Raw genomic sequence first — 17,009 nt, 5'->3', positions numbered from 1 at the left:
AATGGGGAAGCCTCTCAGGGCACAGAAGCCTAGAAGCCTCAGGAAAAGTTCAGGAAGCCCCACTCCTCAGAGGAGGTGCCACCGGTGCAGGCCCACCCACCCGGGGTGTTGGGGGCCAGCCCATCCTCCCACCCTGCCCTGGATCCCAGAAAGGATCTGGACTGAGATGGAATGGCCTGAAAGGCAAAGGGAACCGGACCAGGACACAAGGGTTGTCAGGGTCACAAAAGACTGACACCAAGGCTAAGTCTCAGGCACATTTATTATCTTCCAGAACACCAAGGTTCTCCCTTCCCTGGCAGTGTCATGGGAGGGCCAACTCAGGAGGCGGCCACGCTGCCACCTGAAGCAGGCCCGTGGGGTGGCAAGGTCATGGGAGGCAGGAAGAGCGCCTTCAGCTTGCCCGACAGGCTGGCAATCTCAGGATCCTGGGCTTCGTAAGACTTGACCAAGCGGGCAAACTTAAGGACACCTGCAAGGGTGAGCGGAGAATTAACCCACAACCCCAGGGGACAGATGAGTCCAAGACAGAACGGGAGACGGTGGCTGGAGGCAGTGTGAGCATGAGTCACTGGCTGCCACCCCTCTGGTAGCCAGGTAGCTGTCTGCCAAACAAGACACATGCAGGCCTCTGCCCTGTGAGGTTTCGATAAACCACTTCCTGGTCTACACCAGGCACAACTGGATGGGATGCGGTGAATAAAAATATCCCAAAGCATTGTGATTCTCACTATCAGGTGAACCATTTTAGCAATTTCATCACAAGACCCAAAAGTATGCACGCCCACAAGATCACCGGTCTATGACCAGGATACAGGAGGGCTGTGGGCCAGCTGGATTGAATCAATAAACACCCTCGGGAAACACCACGCCCTCATCAAAGAAACTGAATTGCCAGCCCTCAGAGATTAGCTGAAACACCTTGAAGGGGCTGCAGAAGTGTGCTGTTATGCAGACATCTCTGCAAGAGAAGGGGTTCAGGTCCAGCTCTGCTGTGACCTCCGGCAGTTTATTACTAGATTCTGTTTCCTCATCTTAAAATAGGATAATAGTATAATCAATGATAACTGTAAAATACACTTAGGATTTCGCCTGGCTCTGGTTCACACTAGACCCTGGATCTCTGAGTGCCAATACTGTTAGATTGTGGCTGCCGCCGTGTGGCCAGAAAGGGAACGACGGCTCTATCGCCCTTTCCCCAACCCAGTCCACCCCGACCGCCGTCCGACCCACCTTCCCCGTCGCAGCTGAAGCCATAGGCTTTGATAACCTCCTGCTGAATCTGCGTGGCCACGGGTAGCACGAATTGCAGCATCTTGCCCATGTCGTTGCACGCATTGTCGCGAGCCTCGTCCATGCGCACGGCGTTCTCCGGAGCCGAGAACGCCTGGATCACCTCGGCCAGGACCACTGTGCGGCAGATGAATCCCAGGCGGGAGTCCCGGTAGGCATCAGAGCACGGCCGACAGGCCCAGCCGAGAGTGCAGGGAAGAGAGCAGGGAATTAGTGGACTGACACGGTACTAACGCGATGAACTAGGGCCCCAAATCCCTCCCTCTAGAGAGGAAAGGACCTCTCTTAAGAGCGGGAGGATAGCACCGCGCGCCCCCACTTCCCGGCGAACGCAGCCACATCTCTCGCCCCAGCTCTTCCCGCACGCACCCTCCTCCCGCAAGGAAGCCCACCCGGTTACTCAGAGGCTTCTCACCCTTGGCCTGTTCCGCACTCAGAGAGGCGGTCTGGGCCGAGGCGGACGCCATAGGACAAAAGATGCACGTACAGCGCCTCCGAGAACGCTCAAAAGCACCGAGCCGCCTGCTAGACAGGCTCTCTAGCTAGGTGGGGGTGGAGAGAGTGGAAGGGAAGCTGCACCAGTCGACGCCGGAAGCGTCCGAACCTTCCCCACTGCGAACTCTCGGGAACAGAACACACAGCACCTAACAAGGCCAGCAAGCGAAAAGTACAGCACCCCAATAAAGATGATTCTATTGTTGTAAACGACGTACAGCGGGGGCTTTCCGGTGCGGACCGGAAAGCCTGCTAGACAAATTCTAAAAGAGCTGTTACACTAGGGAATGTAAGCCCGAGGAGAAGTCGGCATAGCCACTAACTCCACTATTGGTGAGGGTGAGCTCCGATTGGGGCTTCCTAACCCCTATTGCTGTACAAGCGACGAGGCACGCTGTAACTTTCAAAGGGATAAACAGTATTCTAAAGAACGCCCTCAAATTTTTCTTTCTAGGATTTGTGAACGTTTGATACAAGCCTATGCAAATGAGCCGATGCCGATTGGCTGAGAAAGAAGTCAGACACTCCCCTTTAGTTTTTAAGAAGCAAGACAGAGCTTCGCAGCAATAAAAACTGGGCGCTAAATCGGCTGTTGCGCTTTCCTAAAATGGCCTTGTGTAGGAATGTGTGCTAACGCCTTCTTGTTTCCCTTCCCTTCTGAAATTGTCACCCACTCCCTCTTAAAACCCACTCCCGGGTTCTAATCGCTTCAACCTATTGCAGCCACGCCCCTGCACCTCTGCTTTATCACCGTTTCTAACCATTCTTCGGAGAGGATTCAGGACTGGTGGCTCCGAGCTATGGGACCAGTGGCAGAAACGTCTCCTAAGTCTGAGAAGTTCCTTGGAGGGCGTAGAGACGTGCCTGTCCCAGGCCGCCAGCATCCCGACTTCCTAGAAGGACGGGACTAGCACCGGTACCCACTCTGGCGGAGCCCGGGCTCCACGTTGTTCGAGATCCCCTCTCCAATTCTCCAGGGTCCCTACTCACTTCCAGGCTAATCTCCGGTGGTCCCACAGCCTTCTGTCCGGGCGCCGCTGCGCAGTGACCTACACCACCACCACCACCACCACCACCACCACCACCACCACCACCACCACACCCCTGCCCCCATAGTTCACAAAGAAACAGTCACAGCCATCTTCCTGGGGAGTCGTGAGGATTTTTTTGTTTGTTTGTTTGGTTTTGTTTGGGATGTTTTTTAAAGAGCGTCATATAGATATTTATATATATAAATTATTAATGTGGGGGAAGGGGCATACATCGCAGTGGGGGCGCGCACACGGGGACTGGGGAGGGGAAAGGGCGGCACACGATGCTACGCAAAACAGCCACATCTAACAGATGAAATAATCACACCAACGGGGTCGGGGAGGGGCGGTGGCCACGGGGTTGGACGTCGGGGAGGAAGAAAGCCGGGGGGGGGGGGGCAAGGGAGAGGGACCTGGTCCAAGATACTGTGCGCTTTCTGCCCCCACCCCCCGCCACCTCCCCACCTCCGCACACCACAGGAGCCTTGGCCTTCCATCTGTCCCTTCCTTCCTCCCTCTGCTCAGTGGCCCCAAGGCCCTGAAACTGAGCAGCACCGCCCCTCCCTCGGCTCTGAGTGGCAGGCGGGGAGGGAGGCCTCCAGGGTCCAGATGCGGGGGCCATGGGTGCTCTCTTGATCGCAGGTTTCTACAGCGGCTTGTCGCTTTCCTTCTTCAGGTGACTGGGGGAAGAGGGAGTGCAGAGCAGGGACTGAGAGACTGAGGTCCATCCTGACCTGGCCCCTCTCACGGAGGATGGTGGAGGAGGGGTTCCCTCCCGCAGGAGCCACCGCCCATCCCAGGCGGGCTGAGCTCGAACCCCTCAGCCTGGCCTCGGGAGTCCTGCAGTACCTGTAGTAGTCCTCCTGGGCCGGCAGCGGCACGCTGTGCAGCGGGTGATGGGCGTGCAGCCACTGCTGCTGCTCCAGTGCCAAGCGCTGCAGCTCAGCGGACTGCGCGTGCATGGCCTGCAGCTGGTGGGCTGCTGACATCGGGGCAGAGAGGGAGGCTGGCAGGTCCCGGTAAGGAGCAGCTGTGGGCAGGAAGGGCAGGGGACACATGACTGATGGGGGGACTGAGCACCTCCTCCAGGTGAGGAGGTGGCCAGCCACCTTTCATACAGAGAAAACTGAGACTAAACAAGTCCTGCAAGTTGCCAGAGGCGGTTGAGATTCAGACCTCTCAGCCTGGCCCTAAAACCCGTGTCTCTTGTGGGCAGGGCCTCAGCCCTCCTACTGCCATTCCCAGCTCCTGGGGCACCTCCCCACCTCTCCCCAAGCCCAACAAGGCCAATCCCACTACCTAACATCCTCCTTTCTGCCCTTCTCTCATGAGACCTTCCCCGCCCCCAACCTCCATCCTTACCAAAGAGCTGGTGACGAAGAACTTCATTCTCGTGCAGAGGGTGAGGAAGAAGGGGGTTGGGGAGGGTCCCAGCTGGGTAGGGGATCCGGGTAAGGTGAGACCCTGAGGCCAAGGGGTCAATGAGAGGGTGCACCGAGGCAGAGGCTGGAGGGTAAAGAAGAGGAAGGTGTCACCAGAAGGCAGGTTTGGGGAAAACCATGCATTTGGGTGAAGGGGTCCAAACCTGGGCAGAGAGATGGACAGTCAAACACAGGGAGATCCAGAGTGGATTACGGAGGCACAACGGAGGAACTAGGGGCCTGGGAGATGGACCTGGCAAGATGCTAGGGGAGTAGGGATGTATGGATGGCAGAGGGAAGAAGATTACAGCTGTCAGAGGGACCTGAGGAATATGAAGAGAGGAGGGGACCTCTTAGAGGAGATGAGGTGTGGGAAATGAGACAGGGAGAGAGGAGGTTAAGAGAGAGAAAGCACAAGGAGTCTGGAATGAACGTGACTATGAGGCTAGATGGGGCAAGAAGAAACATGGTGAAAGGACTGTGAGCAAAACTCATTGTCATCTATCATCCCACAGCCAGAGCTACAGGGCTCTTTATGGAAGGTCACAGATCTAGAGATGAAGAGGAACATGAAACACCTCTGCCTGGGAGCGGAGAAGATGGCAAGAAACAATAGATTTGAATCCAGAGGAGCAAGAAAACAGTCCTGTGAAGGGCTCAGGGACAGGGGCTGTAAGCGTGGGAAGGGGTGCTCTTTAAAAGGCCTTGGGCCTCTATCATGGGTGCGACGTGAGACCTGAAGAGAGAGTCGGGGTGCAGGGAAGGGTCTCTGTAGCAAGGCCAGGTTAGGAAACAGGCTGGGGAGGCAAAGACCAGGGCAGCAATCTTACGAGAGAGGCTCATGCCAGACGTGGGCAGGGAAATCATTCCTGCCTGAGGAACAGAAGGGCCCAATCATCTGTGGGCACAGGAGGGCCCAAGATGCCCTCAGAGGACCAGGGCAGGGAAGTAGGAACCTCACCTGCGTGGATGGCATCCTGCTGGTGGAGGTGCAGGTGAGAGTGGATGTGGGAGTGCTGGTGGTGATGGGGGGTCACGTTGAGCATCTGCAGCCGGGCCAGGGGGTCGTTGCCCAGGGCAGCCACCCTTTCCGCGTGCTGCCTCTCAGCTGCCAGACGCTCGGCGTAGGACATATCGGGCCGCAGAGCAGGCCCAGCCGCCAACGCTAGACGTTCTCTCTCCAGGGGCCCCAGGCTTGGATGGAAGGGGAAAGGGTGCAAGCCGGGTGGCCCAGGCTGCAGAGCCAAGCCCCCGTGTCGCGGGAAGGGATCCAGACCTGGCCCTGGGACCCCGTGGAGGGGTTCCAGCTCACTGGGCTTCACCTCGAAGCCAGGTTTGAGGCGGTCACGCAGGTCCCTTTCACGGGCTTCCCGCTCCCTCTCCCTGGCCGCTGGGTCACTGCTGTACAGGGCTGGAACATTGTAACCCAGGAGCCCTGGGTCCACTGCCCCCAGGGGCACGTAGAATGGATGGTTGCGATTGCCAGGAGACATGACGTGGGGCCGGGCGTATTCGCTCAGGGTGCGCAGGGCTGGAGTGTCAGGACCCAGGTAGGGGGGCACTGTAGCCACAGCACTGCCTGGCTCAAATGGAGGGCGATGGGGCACTGGGCCGAGAGATGGGCACTCCACTGGAGCACGGCCCTCCTGAGCCAACTTCTGTGGGATACAGGGAGAAGTGGGTCAAAACGGCAGGTCGGAAAGATCCTGGCGGCTGACCCTGGTTCTTAGCTGCTCATTTGTCTCAGCATCTAAACGCCATAAAGCCTCAACTCTTTGGAACTCAGCCTACCAGGGACTTCCCTGCTCCCTTCTCATTCTACATAGGACAATGGCTCTTCCTACGATCCACAGGTACTTCCTGTGGAGCTTGCCTTTCCCCAACCCATGAACGCAACGCCTCCCGCTGGAACCCTTTGGTCTCCATTTCCCGGGCTGCAGTGACTCCTCCTATCCGACGGGTGGCGCTTGACACCCCCCCCCCCACTCCCTCCCGAGCCTCCCTGCGCCGTGCAGTGGGCGGGCCGGAGGAGGGCGGCGCGCACGGTGACGCACTCACCACGCTGCGTTCCAGCTCGCGTTCTTTCTCGCGCTCGCGCTCCTTCTCGCGTTCCCGCTCGCGCTCGCGCTCCTTTTCTTCGCGCGCGCGCTGCTCGGCCTCGCGCCGCACCTTCTCCACCAGGTCGGCCCGCTTCTTAGCCAGCTTGGAACCCTCCAGCGGCACGAAGTACAGGTCGCTGCGCGCGCACGAGTTAAAGCCGCGGTCCAGGTGTTTGTTGAACCTGCCGGGCGCAAAGGAAGCGCGCACTCAGCCTCGCGGTGATCTTGTTTTGAGCCAGCGGCCGCAGGCGAAGCGAGGCCAGGGCCCGAAGTACTTTGAAAAGCACCACATGGACGCAGGGCCCCTCCCGCGCCTGCTCCCCCTTCTCCGTCACCTTCCCAGGCCCGCCGCACCCCGCCCTGGCGCTCACCTTGCCGACTGGCTGGCGTGGCTGGGCACGTCTACCACTTTGGGAGGGGGCGAGGGGCTGCGGGCCGGAGGCACCGGGCTCTCGGGGGTCTCATACTCCTCAGCCGGTTCCTGTTTGATCTGCGTGGCGCTCAGGGGTGGCCCTGAGGCGGGGGCCGCAGGTGGCGGCGGCAGGGATGACAGGCCAGAAGGCCCTGCAGGTGGCAGCGGCCCGGGGCCCACGGTGGGGGAGCCCGGCTTGAAGGTCCCTGGGCCTGCAGGCGGCGAGGCACCCCGGTAGCCCGGTGGGGTCCCCGTTCGGAAGGAGGGCGGCGACCCCGGCTTGTAAGCCGGTGGGGTGGCTGTCTTGTAAGCCCCTGGGGATGGGGCTCTCTTGCCATACGGTGGGGGCCCAGGGGGGGAGGCTGTTTTGTAGCCTGCTGGCGAGGAAGCCACTGTAGCAATGACCGTGGAAAGTGTAGCCGAGGAAGTGGTGACCGGAGGCACGGGTGGGAATGGGTAGGGCGCCCCTTGGGGGCCCTGGGAAGGAGAGGGGTGTGAACATGGGTAGGACCCTTGAGAGGAGGAAGAGGAATTGGAAGAGGAGGAGGCTGGGGGGCCGCTGGGCCCTGCTTGGCTAAAGGACACCTGGCTGTGAGGTGGGGGCAGGTGTGCTGGCCCTGGTGGGTAGGGCCTCAGAGACCCCAGGGAGGGAGACATGGCATAAGGATGTGCATGGTGGGAGCTACTGCTCTCCAGGGGATGAGGATACGCTCCAGGTGGAGGGGGTCCAGAGCTCCCATGATGTTGTTGTTGCTGCTGCTGTTGCTGCTGCTGCTGCTGCTGCTGCTGCTGTTGCTGGTGGTGATGGTGATGTGCTGGGGCTGGTGGGTGAGCAGTGGATTGGCCCCCAGCGGAAGGAGGGAAGGGGCCTGGATGGGCACTACTGTTGGCTAAGAGGCGGCCATAGGGAGGAGGTGGGGGGGGACCCTGGCTCCACACAGCTTGGGATGGGAGAGAAGGCTGAGTATACTTGGGGGGCTGGTTAGAGACCGAGAGGCTGGTTGGGGGAGGGAAGGAGTGGGGATAACTGGGCAATGCCTGGGAAGCCGGGTACTGGGAGGAAGAGGAAGAACTGGAAGAGGAGGCTGCTGCAGTGCTACTACTAGAGGATGAATAAGGATACCGCATCGGGGGGGCTGGGGCAGAAGAGGAGGAAGCAGGTGGCAGAGGATGGGGTGACGGAGCAAGAGTGGGGCCCTTCTCTGGGCCAGGAGGAAGTCCACCCATCCCCTGCCCCATGGCATGGGGAGAGGGCAGATGCCCGGGTAGTGGCTGGGCCCCCAGGCCAGGAGGAGAGGCTGATGCATTGTTGAGGGGTCTCAGGGCAGGTGGGGGAGGCAGGTTTGGTGTCACATGGGGGAAAGTGGCTGGTGGTGGAGCAGAGGGTAGGTTTCCACCGACTGGAGTGTTAGGTGGCTTTGCTGGGGGAGCACCACCAGCCCCCGAGCTTGATATTGAAATGGGGGTGGTGGGTGGGGGGTGCTGCTTACCCCCACTAGGGCCCCCCACTGAAGAGGCAGCTCCTCCCCCCTTAGGGCCCATTGAGGGTCCAGACAAAACTCCTCCACCAGTGCCCCCAGGATAGAGCTGTGGATGAGGGGGAGGGGCTCCCGGAGGAGCCTGGAACATTCGAGATGTGTGGGGCTCCATGGGAGCATGATATCCAGTGGATGTCACCGAAGGATGGGGCTCAAAGCCAGGCTCTGGCTGTCTGGGGGTGCTGTCTGGTGGTGGAGGGGAGGGAGGAAAGAGTGGAGGTGGGTGGTAGGGGCGGGCTGGGCCCTGGGACAGGCCAGAAGATGAGTCGGAGTCATTCTCCACACTTCCAGGGCTGTAGATACTGGGGGACGTGCTTCGGTTATCCTGGTCGATATCCCTAGGGTCACTGCTGCCATCATCATTGAGGCTCCGCCCATCCAAACTATCCAGATCCGAGGGAGACTGTGGCCGAGGGAGCTCCTGCTGTAGAAAAGGGAGGACCGTTTTCCCCTTTTCTGTTCCTTCCTTGCTTCCCTGGGATTTGGGGCCTCCCTTGCAGCACAACCCCGCTCACAGCACACCACTGTGCCACGAAGTGATGAATAACCATGCTCAAGTCCACCTCCCTGCATCTGGGGACTCCCCCACTCTCCCCACAGTATCTGCTGCTCCCCAGTAGCGGTCTGGGTTCCCTCCTTGTAAAACCCTGTTCCTTCCTCCAGTGTCCATCTCTAGCACCTTCTCCCCGTCCACAGCTGAACCCAAATCCCTGTCTTCCACCAGCTCGTCTGCCCTCCTCTCATCTCCTCTACCCCTGTAACTAAACATCCCAGAAACCCTTGTTTCCTAGAAAGACCATTTCTGCATGCTCCTTATGACTTATTTGTTCCTTCCACTAAGACTTCTCACCCTGCATCTCCTCCCCAGCCACTGTATGGAAATCAGGACCTGGAAAAGGAGAGGCTAGAATCCCCCATACTCTTGCAGTCCCCTTTTGGCCCTGCCTAGTCATCTGATGGTCTGGCCAAAGCCCTAAAGATCTGACATATTGTAGACAGGCTACTTTAATAAGCATTAGGATATGACTCTGCTCTCGTACTCCAGGCAAGATTAAAATAGGAATTGTGAGCGAAAGGAAGTTTCGGTGAAAGAATGGTCAGAAAATGGGTCAGGATGGCTGCCAGGGTCCCCCACCTCAGTTTTGGTCTTTTTCGGTGCATTGGTCTCCTCACTTTCACTCTCGGAGATCTCCTCACTCCGGCCCTGCTTGCTGACCTTTGGGGTGGAGGCTTCCTCTACTCGGGCTTTCTGTTAGAGAGAAAGAAAATTCCTGTCCTAAACCTCCCAAGGTCCACCAGTACCCTCTGCCAGACAGGAAGTTCCCCCCAACACATCCTCAGCCCCTGTGCTCGGGCAGCCTGTGGGAGGACCTGGGGACAGAATACCTTGGCCGTCTGCCTAGACTTCTCGGCTTTGCCATCGCTGCTAGATGTGCTGACCCCTCCAGGGGAGGCCCGGCCCCTCGATCTCAGCTCTTCCCGGGGCCCAGGGGCCTCCTTCTTCCGGCCACTCCTCATTGACATCTGCAGGAGAAGGAAGCAAGCAGATAATGTAGATTTCTACACTGTACCTCACCTTATCACGTGCCTTTGTTTCTAGTCTTCCTCTCTGGTGGGTGTCACAGAAGGATGGGGTTCAAAGCCAGGCTCTGGCTGTCAGGGGGTGCTGTCTGGCAATGGAGGGGAGGGAGGAAAGCGTAGAAGTAGTGGGTGGGGGGTGGGCGGGGCCCTGAGACAGGCCAGTGGTTTCCCTGCCCCTGATCTGTCATGTCTCTCACTTTAGCTACTACTTACTGAGTCTTTATTCTGTCGTGTCTTCATTCTTCAGGCTGTGGAGACCCCATTCTCCTCCGCCTGGGCAGCTGAATACAGAAACTTACTGCTTCACCCTAAGTCCCCCACCGCTGTGGCCTGGGAAGCAGGAGGCAGGATCTGCAAGTTTCCGGTATGGGCACCTGGAACTTGCCGGCTCTGTTTTCAGGGAAGCCTGTTGGGAAAAGACCATAAGAGCCTCCAAGTTGGGGACCAGAGTGTGAAGGGGACACTACTGCGCTTGCCATGGGCTATAAGGCACCGGCACCCTGTGGGCCTCCCCAGCTATCTGTTCACGAAGGAAACGCTGCTCACAATTTCATCTCTTTCATCTCTGGGGAAGGCAGAAAACTCAGATGTGCCCATGCGCCCCAAGTCCGGAGACCACACTGTTTCAGCTTCCACGACCCCAAGGAGATACACGCACACACACGAATTCCATAGAGCCTTACAAAGGAGCATAAGGAAACATAGCTGAGGTATTAGCTGATTTATTGAGTGCCTTTATGTCAAGCCCTTACATATCCAATTTCATTTCATATGTACAACCACTCCTGAAAAGCAGGTATTCTTAATATCCCCATTATATAGGTGAGGAAACTGAGGAGCATAGATTATGACCATGACTCGCCCAGCTTCATGTGATGGATACACAGGGAGGAAGCAGTGTCGGCCCCGGAACCAAGCCTCATCTCAATGACTCAAAGCTCTTTCTTCAGTACTTAGCTGTACTCTCATCAGAAGTCAGTGGGGGGGAATTCTCAGAGGGCCTAGATCAGTCCAGAGATATGAAAGGAATCTTTTCTCACAACAGAGTAGGTGGGAGAAGAATGTCCCATTCTACAAGGCAAAGGCGCACGGCCCTACCCATCCTGAGACCAAACCGAGGTACCCCAGAGTGCAGAACTTCATTTGTGGGAGTCTCATAAGACCTCCCCACCCGCAGCGCTAGGGCTTGGGTTCCCAAGGCTACGGGAGAAGTCAGGGCTTTGGCTTTACCACCCAAATCAGCGAATATCGATGAACACACAAGACAAACATACAAATCCCACGGGCTGAGACAGGGACTCACGCCTCCTCACAGCCGATCTGTATCTATGTATTTCTTTATACAGCCATATCAACACAGGCAGCCATTGTCATTTGCACTTATTTGTATATCTTGCCAAGTGTCACATCTCTCCATATTACTAACCATAAGATCTTTTGAGAACAAAAATGGTATCCTCTTACTGTTTTCTTCCTTTCTGTGTCCACCACTGATGCCATGCATATATGGCTGTTATGGTCTGTTCCTTACTGACCTTTAAACCCGCTAACTTCAGTAGGTCTTCTTGAATGAAGTGCTGCTGGCCTGCGTGGGATCAGAGCGAGCTTCCCCACCTGTTAGGCCTGGCTAGGAAAACAGCATCTCCACGTTCTATAGCACATTTTCCACAAGGAATACAGAGCAATACTTCTTACTCACCTCCACTGAACCCTACTGAGGCCTGCAGCGAGGGGCGAGCCTCACCCTTCCAGGGAACTTACTAACAATTTACCTGGAGTCACAAAATAGCTGGGACAGAGCCCAGGTCTTCTAAACTTATGACTGACGCTCTGCCCAGTAAACCAGCCATTTCTCTTCAACTACAACTATTACCACATTTTTTGAGTTGTTGTGTAAATTCATTTTCAAATACTGTCAACCCCCCAAAATCCAAAGAACAAAACCCAACATAACAAAAGGGGAAAACAATCTTAACAAAGAACCCCAGGGATGACTGTGACTGGTGTGCTTTTGCCAGCCCCTCTAAAGGAGATGCTCCTCCCTCCGCCCCATCACAGAACCTGTTCATTGTGAGAGCCAGGGGATCCCAAAGGTCAGAGAAAGGCAGGGATGTACCAGAACAGAACAATCATAGGGTGCCCCTGCCCCACCTCAACTTTGTTAATCAGCTAAAATCTGATAAAATTAGCAATGAGTAGCTCTGAAGGAGAAAAGCAGTCATAAAATGGTAGGTGACCCTGGGGATAAGGAGGGGCAGGAGAGAGAGAAGCTAGGGTTGGGTTATATACACGTTCCTGAACCTGGAGCATATGTTAGCACCAGCGAGCTGAGCCACCCTCCTTCCTGCCCCAAGAGCCAGTCACTATAACTCAGGTTTATAAAGCACCTACTATGTATCTGGAAAACACTAAGCAAATTCACCTTCAGCATCTTACTGCAAAAGCCAAGCGATAAAGGCCAGACTGGGGAGGTGGAAACAGGAGAAACAGGGGAAGAGTCTCTAAGTAAGACCAGGAAAAGAAATTCGTGCAGCAATACCAGGAGGATCTCAGAAGGAATACACTTGGGTTGCAAGGCTTTCTAGGATGGGCTTGCAGGGTGAATTTCAGGATCGTTGGCCCAGCCCCACCATCATTCCAGACCAACCAGACTAACAAACCAGTCCAAAGTGATAACAGTGCAGCCCAGACCAGCAGATAATGACAAGGCACTGGCCTAAGCCTTAGAATCCACAGTTGTCAGAGCGGCCTCAGATATCATCTTATCTATAACCCCTTTATCTGACAATAAAGTGGAGGCTCAAAGAAAGAAGTGACTTGCCCAAGGTCACAGTTAGAGGTCCAGCCAGGACTAGACCCAGGTCTGCTGGCTCCTGTTCCTGAATATTTCCACTGCACCAGGCTGTTCCACAGCCCTCTCCCCTGAGCCACCCTCCCCTGGGATGGGCATGGAGAGCCCAGCCATTCCTATAAGGTCAGAGAAACAGAAGGTCGAAGGTTAGCTGGGGGAAGGGATCATTGTAGAGATAGTCTGGGAAAGAGGAAAAGGGATACTCAGGAAGGAAGACTCAAGTTTATGAATATGGAAGAGTATCTGTGCAAATAAGCAAAAACGATTACTGTATACAAAAAGTCCCTAATAATGAAGGAGGTAGAGGCCAGAAAGAAATGCCAAAGGATGGTATAACTTGGTACAGGAGGATTTCCATCCTCCCACCATGCCTAGAGGAGGGACTTGGAGAAACACCCATGACCTGCAAGTAACATGTCTACATATTCCCAAAGATTACTAGATGGAAGGGGGTGGACCCCCTGGGGAATCTCCTCTCCACCAGCAGCACCAGAAACATCCTCCAGAACCCAGTCAAGAGTCCCAAGGACACAGTCAAAGGCTGAGGCCCAGTCTAGATTCTGAACCCTCATCTACTGGACATCCTGCTGGATCATTGCCATGGCAACGAAATGGCAGAACCTGCCCCTCAAGAATCCATCCCAAGGGGTCTATGTGCCAGCCACCTCCCCTCCAGTTGCCAAAGCAACTCCTATCTCCCTATAGCACCCGCAGGGAAGGGAGCTTAAGAGTACCTACCCCAGTAGAAACAAGTCCATGCACAAAGGGAAATCTTTGAGCTCAAAACAGTAAAGAAGATCCACCCCCTCTTAAGGAAACCACAGCCAGAGGGGCAGTGGGTGCTCTGATGATTTGAGGGTGGGGGTCACAACTTGTTTGGAGTGCCTGTAAGACTGCCCAATTCTCTCCTGTTTCCACCCTGCCAGAAGCCCTTCCTCCTTAACTCTCCCTTCAGTGTTCCCATCTTCCTCCTCCTCAGTTGCGGGAGGACCCACACTGCTGGGCCCCAGTGTGCCCCTCTCCAAGAAGTACCTATGTCTGGGATTGGAAAAACAAGGTTAGAGGTGACCTGGAGTAGGGGAAAGAAAACTGAGTCACAAAGGCATCTCCTTCCCACTCCCACCAGGGTCGACCTCGGGCTCTTCTTCTCAAAGGTGGCCCTCTCATCGGCCCTTTCCCGGTTCCATTCTCCTCTCTCATCAACTATAAGCCCTCTCTTTCCACTTACCACACCCCTTCCCCATTTCCCACCTCCCTTCTATACCTAGCACCCCGAAATTGGGCTCTAAAACCTGAGATCTGGGCCTTTGGGGCTTTTCCTGGAGTCCTCACGCCCCACCTCGTTGCCATCTCTCCATTCCTTTTTGCCTTCGCTCCGTTGCCCCCTCACTGGCATCCCATTTTTCCTCCGCCAGCCTTCCACTTCGGGGTCCCTTTTTGGGTCCCGGAGTCCTGGCTACCCTCCCCCGCATCAGCCCTCCTCGTGAGACCCTCCCACCTCCCCCCACCTTCCCGATCCTCCAGATGTCCTGGCCCCCATCCCTCCACGGGGGCCGGCCCCACCCCCTGAGCCCCCAGCCTCAGGCCAGGCAGTCCCCGCAGTGGGGGACCGGATCGAGAAAATAACAAATGGAGGCGGCGGTGGCGGGAGGGGGAACTGGGAGGGGTGGGGGTGGGGGTGGGGAGCCGCGGGCCAGAACCCGGGCGGGCCCGAGGCCCGGGCGGCAGCAGATCTTACCTGGTTGTAGCTCCGGACGGCTGGCTGGCTCCGAGCAGGATTCGGGGCTCCGGCGCCTCCGGGGGGCGGCGGCAGCCGCTCCCCCGCCCCCCTCTCCTCTTCCCGGCTTCAGTCCCCGCCGCGACGGCGGCGGCGGCGGCCCCGACCCCCCCGGAGGGTGGCCCCCATCCCCCTTTTTCCCCTACCTGGCCCGGATCGCCCGCCGGCCCCCGGAGCAAATCCCTATCCCCGCTCTCGCTCGGCCCCTCCCCAGGCCCGCCGCCTCCCCCGACCGCCCGGAACGCCCGGGCCGCGCCGCCCGCCCCCGCTGCGCCGTCCGCCCGCCCCCGCGGCCCGGCCGGCCCTCTGCGCGGCTCGGAGCCGCCGCCTCCCGCCCGCTGCCCGCGCCCGCCCCGCGCAGCCCGCACTCGCGCGATCCCGGGCCCCCTAGGCGGCCTCCGCCCGCGGCCCCCGCCCCTTCCCGGGCGGTCGTCTCCCTCGCCCCCCTCTTGGCCCCTCCCCGAGGCCGGCGGTCCCCCCGAAACGGGTCCCGGCCCGAGGCCCCGGCCCGACGCGGGGCTGCGGGCGGGCGGGTTTGCCGGCGCGTCCGGCGACTCGCACAGGAAAGCGGACGGCGAAGGGAGGGAGCTCGGGAGAGGGGGATGGGAGAAGGGAGGAAGAGGGAGAAGGAGGGAGCGCGGAGGAACGGAGGAGAGAGGGGCCGGGAGGGAGCCGCGAGGGAGGGAGCGCAAGGCGAGCGGCGAGGGGAGGGGAGAGGGGGATCCGGAGAGGGGGAGGCGCCGTGCGAGTTGGCCGAGACCGAGGCCTAGGGGGCCGGGGCGCGGGGAGGGGTTCGCCGAGGCGGAATGCGGGGAGCCCGCGGGCCTGGCGCCATAGAGGGCTAGGTAGGAGGGGCCGTGGGCTGTAACGGCAGATGTGGCGGAGGCTGGGGAAAGTTTGGGGGCCAAGGGTGGGTGGCAGAGGTGAGGTGGGAGGTTGTGGCAGAGACTGGGGTAAGACTGGAGGCATGGAGCTTCCTGGGGGCAGTGAGGTGTGTGACAAGGGGAGGTGAAAGAAGGTTGGGGTGACAGCGTCTCTGGTAGACACGTAGCAGGAGAGGTTTGGGGGACAACTGTGAGAGAATGGGATGGAAGTTTGGGGTTATGAGGAGGGGAAGAAATTAAAAAGATGGAGACATACAGGAGGATGGGGTTTCTGGACCAGAGTGAAGAGTTTGGGGGTGATTGGTGTTGGGGAAAGACTAGGGAATGTAAGGATTTGGAAGAGTGACAAGTCTAGAGATGTCATGTGAAGAGAAGGGAAAGCAAGAGGAACCTTAAGAAAGGATGAAGGAGGTGGGACCAGATGCATATTCCAGAGGGCCCACGTTCTGGGCGGGACTGGAGGGTGGAAGACACCCTGGATTCTGGGGGTTAGGGTTTCTAAAAGGGCGGAGGAGGGTGGGTAAGACCAAGTAGATAGAATGAGGTGGAGGTGGAGGGGTCTGGGTAAAGATTAGAAGGAAATTTAAGATAGACAAGGCCTTTGGTGGCAGTATGGAGGAGGGAAGGTCAGTGATGGGGAGGCCAAGCCCCAGTGTAGGGAAGGCGTTCGTTTATAGGAGTGGGACACCATCCTCAGGCCCTCTGCCAGGCTGTAGCTCCATTTTCCTTCTCGAATCTGTTCAAAGTCATCACTCATGGTACTTTGGGCCACAGGGTCGGGTCAGGTGGGGATTAGTGTGGAAACAACCCCAGGTGCCCTGGTTCCCCAGTCGCAGTCACTAATGTGGAGACAATCCCTCCACAGACTGCGGGCTCTTCCTCCTGCGGGCTCTTCCTCCTCCGGGCACCGCCTTCCAGGCAGCCTCTGACTCTGACAGTCCCCACCATTCCATCTTCAGCCATGAAGCCAGCAACCCCCAGTCCACCACCAGTGTCTTCTGAGCCCTTTCCCTGTCCCATACCAAACTGCAACATCTCCCAGGACAAAGGACTCTAGATGCTGGGTGATTTTTGGCAGCTGAGATTGGGAAGGCCCTGGAGAACCGGAGGGAGGCAGGCTGGGAAACAGGAAGAGCTGGAGCCAGAGTCTGGATCTGGATCGAGAGCCCTCAATAGCGCTCCAGATTTGGGGTGGGGGTGGGGGGTGTGTGTAGCCAAGCTGGCTAGAGGCAGAGGGAGGGCCCTGAAGGCAGAACCCCGCCAGCCTTCTGGAAGGAAAGGAGGTTGGCTTTGTAGCAACTAGTAGATTTTGCCTCATATTTCTTAGGGCCAGGCTCAGCCAAGTTCTAGCAATACCCAAAAGCTCTAAACGGATTCTAAAGCGCTGGGGACCTGAGCCGGAAGGCTTCCTTGGCCTAGGAATGAATCACCACTCTTCAGACACTTGAATTGGTTGGCACTCACTTTATTACCCCAGGCCCACCTTCCGCATCCCTCAGGGCCTTCCACAGAGCTCCGCCCCACCCCACCCCACTGCCCACTCCCTTCCTCCTCCACACCCCCCAACTTTGTTCCAAGACTCCTCCCCACCTCCCCGCCCCCCACTGCGTTTCCTCTTTGCACTTCT

At 57.8% G+C, this 17,009-nt stretch overlaps 2 protein-coding genes, 1 long non-coding RNA gene and 1 other non-coding gene across 6 annotated transcripts; 1 reads left to right on the top strand and 3 right to left on the bottom strand.

Moving 5' to 3' along the window:
- Positions 1 to 244: 244 nt before the first annotated feature.
- C34H12orf57 (chromosome 34 C12orf57 homolog) lies at positions 245 to 2,081 on the bottom strand. The gene is made up of 3 exons (XM_010957688.3): positions 1,709 to 2,081; positions 1,234 to 1,410; positions 245 to 472 (listed from the first exon to the last, which is right to left on the bottom strand). The coding sequence occupies exons 1-3, from the start codon at positions 1,758 to 1,760 to the stop codon at positions 321 to 323; spliced, it is 381 nt and encodes a 126-aa protein (XP_010955990.3). The 5' UTR covers positions 1,761 to 2,081; the 3' UTR covers positions 245 to 320.
- Positions 1,306 to 2,373, top strand: LOC123617585 (uncharacterized). The gene is made up of 2 exons (XR_006725758.2): positions 1,306 to 1,444; positions 2,243 to 2,373. It is a non-coding gene; the product is annotated as an uncharacterized LOC123617585 (long non-coding RNA).
- Positions 2,010 to 2,071, bottom strand: LOC123617603 (U7 small nuclear RNA). Its single transcript, XR_006725776.1, has one exon. It is a non-coding gene; the product is annotated as a U7 small nuclear RNA (small nuclear RNA).
- Positions 2,374 to 2,930: 557 nt separating the features above from the next.
- On the bottom strand, positions 2,931 to 14,769 carry ATN1 (atrophin 1). 3 transcript variants are annotated; one of them, XM_074357743.1, is made up of 11 exons: positions 14,460 to 14,769; positions 10,417 to 10,548; positions 10,084 to 10,276; positions 9,676 to 9,813; positions 9,425 to 9,538; positions 6,711 to 8,713; positions 6,299 to 6,521; positions 5,202 to 5,898; positions 4,182 to 4,325; positions 3,669 to 3,849; positions 2,931 to 3,499 (listed from the first exon to the last, which is right to left on the bottom strand). In XM_074357743.1, exons 3-11 carry the CDS (start codon positions 10,108 to 10,110, stop codon positions 3,466 to 3,468), a joined length of 3,561 nt encoding a protein of 1,186 aa, XP_074213844.1. In that variant the 5' UTR covers positions 10,111 to 10,276; positions 10,417 to 10,548; positions 14,460 to 14,769; the 3' UTR covers positions 2,931 to 3,465. The 3 variants fall into 3 exon arrangements, with proteins under 3 accessions (XP_074213844.1, XP_074213843.1, XP_074213845.1); XM_074357742.1 differs by lacking the exon at positions 10,417 to 10,548; XM_074357744.1 differs by lacking the exon at positions 10,417 to 10,548 and having other exon boundaries at positions 6,711 to 8,710.
- Positions 14,770 to 17,009: the final 2,240 nt, after the last annotated feature.

This window comes from Camelus bactrianus, chromosome 34 (assembly GCF_048773025.1).
Source record: "Camelus bactrianus isolate YW-2024 breed Bactrian camel chromosome 34, ASM4877302v1, whole genome shotgun sequence".
In the NCBI taxonomy this organism is placed as follows: Eukaryota; Metazoa; Chordata; class Mammalia; order Artiodactyla; family Camelidae; genus Camelus; species Camelus bactrianus.
This window is presented reverse-complemented; position numbering and strand designations above follow the sequence as displayed.